We start from the raw sequence: 5,939 nt of genomic DNA on the forward strand, positions 1-5,939 counted from the left end.
AACATTACAGTATATCAGTATATCTGGATTCTATACTGTTTCTATTAAATCATAATTATGAAAACAAACACAAACCAACTTGTGCGAAAAGTCATTCAAAACATGCAGTTGGATAAGAACAAGTATTGTTTTAAGTTAATTAATGAAAATAGAGCATATGAAAGACGTCACACTATTGTTGCGCTCATGCGCGCACAGCACAGTTACACCATTGACCAGCACCGGCCCTGGGTATAGGCGACCGTCGAGAGTTGCAATCTGCTGGTGGGGGTGGCAAATTACAATTATTTTTGTAATTATTTTTTTAAAGTTCGCTACATCACTCATTTTGTGTGAAATGTAAGAAAAAAAGCAATATTTAAACATAAAACAATAACTCAAAGGAAGGTTTGACGTAATCAATTTTCCCGGTGCTGCTGATGGTCCTTGCCTGAGGTGGCTGCTTTCTAACCTAGGTGGGAGCAAAAGGAGATGCACACAATGTTGCCGATGATATTTAGTCTTTAAAACTTGGATGAGAAAGCAGAAAACCAGCCCTGTGGGACAACTTTTAGGTCAAAATAGGATTGATGAGGTGGAAAAAGTGGACTGAAGGCAGAGGTTTGTCTGTTTTATTCAATTACTGTAAAATTCACTCCACCCTCCCCCACCCCTCATTTCATTCCATTATCCTAAATGTTATTACAGTGGTTGGTGCACTTGCCTTCCACTTCAGAGGACTGGGGTTTACATCTCGGCAACAGAGAACAGTTATGAATCCAAAAAAAAAAACTTTTAGCGATTATTATTTAATTCTTAGTAAATAAAATAAATAAATACTTGTTTGAACATAGTCCAGGCATAGCTGTTTTAAAAAAAATCATGTTCCGCCTAGGGTGCCATGCAGTCCAAGACCGGGGCTTCCTGTTTTTTTGTTTTTTTGTTTTTGTTTTACCGGTTAGGAAAAAAACAAACAAACAGAGAAACAAGAAAAGTTTAACTTTAACCTCTCAGTAAAATGGTCCCACGGAGAAAGAATGTTGTCCTTGAGCCAGAAGTGGTCTTAGGTATGCATAAAAAGTATGTACAGAAAAAAAACAAAACAAAACAAAAAAAACAACAGCATTTCCCTTTAAAATGGGGGAGGCAGTTAATATTGGAAGTTCCTCTCATCATAATCTGCATATTTTTGTGACAGTTGTCTGACAGCAATTTTTTTTGCTATATTTAAAGTTTCAAGTTTTATTTCTAGTAAAAAATAGAGCTAAAAAGACAGAGTTTGTGAAAAAGCCAGTTTGAACAACATGTAAGACATGAAATGCTTGATCATTTTAAAATCTTTTGTCTATTTTGTTCCAGAGTGCAGGATTGTCCTTCTTGGAAAAACTGGATTTGGAAAAAGCTCAGTGGCAAACACAATCTTTGGAGAAAAAATTTTCAAAGTTTCTGGGTCGTCAAATTCTGTAACAAGTGAATGTCAAAGTGAAACCAGAGAAGTTCATGGCAGAAAGATCACACTGGTTGACACTCCTGGATTTTTTGACAACAAAATGTGTGAAGATGATCTGAAATCTGAAATAACAAAATGTGTCACCATGTGTGCTCCTGGAGTTCATGCTTTTCTCATTGTTCTGAAAGTGGAAAGGTTCACTCAGCAAGAGAAAGAAGTCATCTCTAAAATAAAGAAGTACTTTTCTAAGGAAGCTCTAAAATATGCAGTCATCCTCTTCACTCATGGTGATCAGCTGGAGGATCAGAAGATCGAGGACTTTGTGAAGGAAAATCATGATCTGCGTAGTCTTGTGGAGGAATGTGGAGGCCGCTGTCATGTGATGGACAACAGATACTGGGACAAAGAGAGAAACAACGAGGAAGTGAAAAAGTTACTGAACACAATAGATAAGATGGTTGAACAAAACAATAGAGAAATGTACACCAATGAGATGCTAAAACTAGTGCACAGTTTGCTCCAAAAAGTACAAAACATCATTCGAGCCTACATAAAAAACATATCGGAGAATGAGATTGTAAAACTAGCGCTGAGTTTTGTATCCAATGCACTCAAGATGGGACCTGATATAATTACAGAGACTTTGTTAGGAGCCCTACTTGGGATTTCAGAGATGATTCTAAGAGTGTTGCATAAATTAAAAACACTTGCAGATTATTTAAATGATTTAGACCCTAAAAACCTCAAAGACATGAGAGATGAGCCAGAGGCATTTGGAAGTCCAGCAAATGAAGGTTTAGCAGAAGTTTCCCAAGAACCAACTGAAGACGCTACAGCTGCAGAACCTATTGAACAGCTGTTTGCTGCAATAGGTATTCGTTTTACTGTTGTTGGTTCTATTGGAGCAATTGAAGGAGGCTTCACTGGATAGAAAGAAGCTGTCAAAGCAAACTCAGTAGAACAAGCAGTAAAAAACACAGCAAAAGCTGTTTGGGAGTCCTCCACAGCTCCATTTGAAGAACCTTTTCAAAATAAAGGGCAGACAAAACCCTTTGATACTAAAAATGATTGAAAGTATTCTGCCATAAATACAACAGAAGATGTAAACAAAATATTTGGAAAAATAAGTTAAATCAGATAACTTCTTTTTTTTTAACAGTAAGACAGATGAATTATTTTCCAACTTGGTTTAACATTGACTGTAACTTATACTCCGTTTTTAAAAACTTTATTCTGTAGTAATTTCCTGTATATTATCATTTAAATTAATATTCTATGTTTTATTTCTGGTTAAAGAATGGGAATGTGTGATCAAGCTGGTGAGATGATAACGATTTAAAAGAATTACATTCTTCGATTTCATTAGCACAGTGCAATGATCAATTTTTTTTCTCTGTTAAAGTTTTACGTTTTATCTTTAATTTGATGTGTTTTAAGATTTAAATTAGTTTACTTAAAAAAAGTTGTGTAGTTCAGCTTTTAATTCCTAGTTTAAGTTTCATAGTGTCTGGTTATGACTTGATTAACCTCATATGCAACAATCTTAGCAAACCCTAAGTCACATGCAACCCCTACTGGGGTTAATCTGTATAGGTGCTGCAATTTTTAGGATTTTCCAGGCCAATGAGGCTTGTAGGGAGGACAGACTGCAGCATCTTAATGGGAGCCCAGTTGTTTTTTGAAATTCCCTCAAGGCTTCATCATTGCTGAGATGTAATGTTTCCATACTGGTTAATGGGCTTTTATTTTTAGTCAAAATCATTTAATTAAGAACTTGACTATTTGAACTCCTGACTACTTCCCTGCAAAGTTTTAATGTACTGTATTTTCCAGTATTGATTGAATTTTTACATTAAAAACACTTTTCTTGCCTTAATCTCAAAAGTGCTGATCTGTATTAAAATATTTTTGTTTTCTGATCTCTATCAGAATACTTGTTTTTTGAGAAGAACGACTCTGATCAACTCTGAATTACTCAGTTTAGGGCAGAGGTCGGCAATCCAAAATGTCAAAAGAGCCATTTTTGACCAAAAAACCAGAAAGAAAATGTGTCTGGAGCCGCAAAAAATTAAAAGCCTTTTATAAGCTGTATAATGATGGCAACACACGCTGTATGAATCTATATTAGCCATTCATCAAAAGGGCTATGTTGGCAACAAATACATAATAAACCTTCATGTTTTTTCCCTGCAGTGCATCCTGTAGAGAATGATGTATCACGTGCCACCTCAAGTTTAACTTTATTACAATATTATTTAACTATGTTTCATTGCTTTGATGAAATTAAAGAAATAAAATAAAGAAATCTGATTTTTCTGTCATTTTTATTTTGAGTATTTATACCAGCAAAAAAATGGAACGTGCATAACGTGCCCCTTATTTGGGCAACAGAGTGCATTAAAACGCAGCCTGCATAAAATTAAAACAGCCACTTTTCGAAAAGGTAAAGTATATAGAATTAAATAATGCAATTTAAGTTTTATTTCTGTGCAAATGCCAAGCAAGTCAGTGCAACAGTGAAACACAGCAGCATCTTCTCCTTTGCTCCTTTGACATGCATCCGCAGCTATCGTCGGACCTGAGCACAAAACACAATAATATCCCTAAGTGTCATTTCAAATATATGGGCTACTGACAAAAATCAGAAATCACTTTATAAAAAACAGCCACGTGTAACACCCCCTTGCTGTATTAGCTTTAAAGTGGGGGTATTATCCCTGAATTCTTAGTCAACGGGTGTTAAACTCCTGTTTAATTAGAAATTAATATTTCCTCCCCGTTTGATTTGGGTGTATGATTTAACCGGTAAAATAAACTCACCCAATATTTCTATAACCAAACCTTCAAATAAAGCTTTTCCCTTTCTCATTAATAAACACACAGTTATTGAACGTTTAACTATTTATATTTTCATTGATCACAAGTCACAAATTAATTTTCATTTTCAACAGGTTTCAAAACAGAAATATTTACCTCAAAAATAAAATACAATAAAATAAAATGGGGCCCAAAATATACCTAAGCCGGCCTTAATTAAATCCAAAATAGTCAAAACTCAAATGTACCCACGTTGCAGACCTGTTCTCTTTGGAATGGATGCTCCCACAATCTTCTCTTTGTAGACTCACTCAGAGCATGTCACGAGGTCCCGATGCAGACTTGATGCAGCTCGACGATGAAGCACGGCGAAGCGCGACGAAGAACTCTGACGGTCCTGTCAACTGGAATCCTTGATCGTGCGCGTGTCCCACTCACTCGGTTCCTGTCGTCTTCTTCTTGTCTCGGGGTTTTCAGTCGCTGCGTTAGCGGCTCAAAGTCCAGTCCGATGCAGGGTATGTTAGTTAGCTAAGTCGCGCTGACTAGCAAGCTCCCACCCACAAAGTGCATCTAAACGTTCAAAACCATAAACATGTTATTCTGAACTCACTGTCCGTTCATTCTTAACATATTTATCCGTTTCTGAAACTTGTTAACTTGCTTTTTTAATCCTCCAGCCACATTTCTCTGCCGCGAGTCTCTCGTCTCCTTCTCATGACGTCATCATTCTGCTCTCTCTCTCTGCATCATCCAATCAAATTAATAGTAACAAAATGTATTAAGACCTCTTCCTAATCTCTCTAGTAACAACAGCATCCTGGCAAGTCTGTCACCTTACAAAAACCTTTTCACCAAAGTACAGTAAAATTAACAAGAACACAGGATTTACATGTATGCAACAGTTTGCAGTATTATTATTTTCAAAAAATGTAAACATATTAATGAGCTTTTACCCTTTCTTTAAGAGTATTTATTTTAAAGCTAAAATTTAACCAGGGTTACACACGTTATTACTAAATATGTGCCTATGACAGGATTATGTTCTTACCCGTTTAATATGACTTCTGTTTTCGGACATCACTGGTCAACTTCTCAACATCGGGCGTGTAAGATGTAAGACGTAACTTTAATCTTGACGCAGGACTGCAAGCTCTCATCTGTGAGGCGAGTGCGATATTTAGATTTGATGTAGTTCATGTTTGAGTATATCTGCTCGCACAGGTATGTTGATCCAAAGAAGGATAATACTCTAAATGCATATGCCTTCATGTTCCTATAACTCTCAGGAAGAGCATTCCATGTGTCATAGACAAGTTTCTCGGGTGTTGGGAGGCTTTCAATTTCGCTCCATTTGTGGCTTTGGGCAAGCTGGGCTTTCTGGTGAGCGACGTCTTCAAGCTCGGCTGTCAGACGTGTGAATTTTGACACCCATAGATCTTTGTCGGCTAAATCAGCCATTTCCATTTCAAGGTCTGCTTGATTTACTCCTGGAAATGTGCTCAACAAAGATGGGTTAATCTCCATGGGTGTGACAGGGAAAGACAGTGCTCCCAAATGCAGTTTACATAGCAACAATCGCACCTTGTAAATAATCACCGTTGAGTGTGTGATCGTGAAGGGCTTCTTTGAATTCTCGCAGGGAGGGGAAGTGGAGGAGCGTTCCTCGATGAACATCTTTAGCAAAGACAGTCAG

The 5,939-nt window shown here is 36.9% G+C and overlaps 1 protein-coding gene across 1 annotated transcript in view; it reads left to right on the forward strand.

Annotated features, from left to right (window-relative positions):
• Positions 1–3,300, forward strand: part of LOC118598335 (GTPase IMAP family member 7-like) — a 4,135-nt gene extending 835 nt beyond the window's left edge. The window contains exon 2 of the mRNA XM_036210979.1: positions 1,339–3,300. Coding sequence (XP_036066872.1) covers positions 1,339–2,360 — 1,022 coding nt within the window. The 3' untranslated portion in view covers positions 2,361–3,300. The remainder of the gene's footprint in view (positions 1–1,338) is intronic.
• The last annotated feature ends 2,639 nt before the right edge of the window (positions 3,301–5,939 follow it).

The sequence above is a fragment of the Oryzias melastigma genome, unplaced genomic scaffold (genome assembly GCF_002922805.2).
Source record: "Oryzias melastigma strain HK-1 unplaced genomic scaffold, ASM292280v2 sc00343, whole genome shotgun sequence".
Classification (NCBI taxonomy): Eukaryota; Metazoa; Chordata; class Actinopteri; order Beloniformes; family Adrianichthyidae; genus Oryzias; species Oryzias melastigma.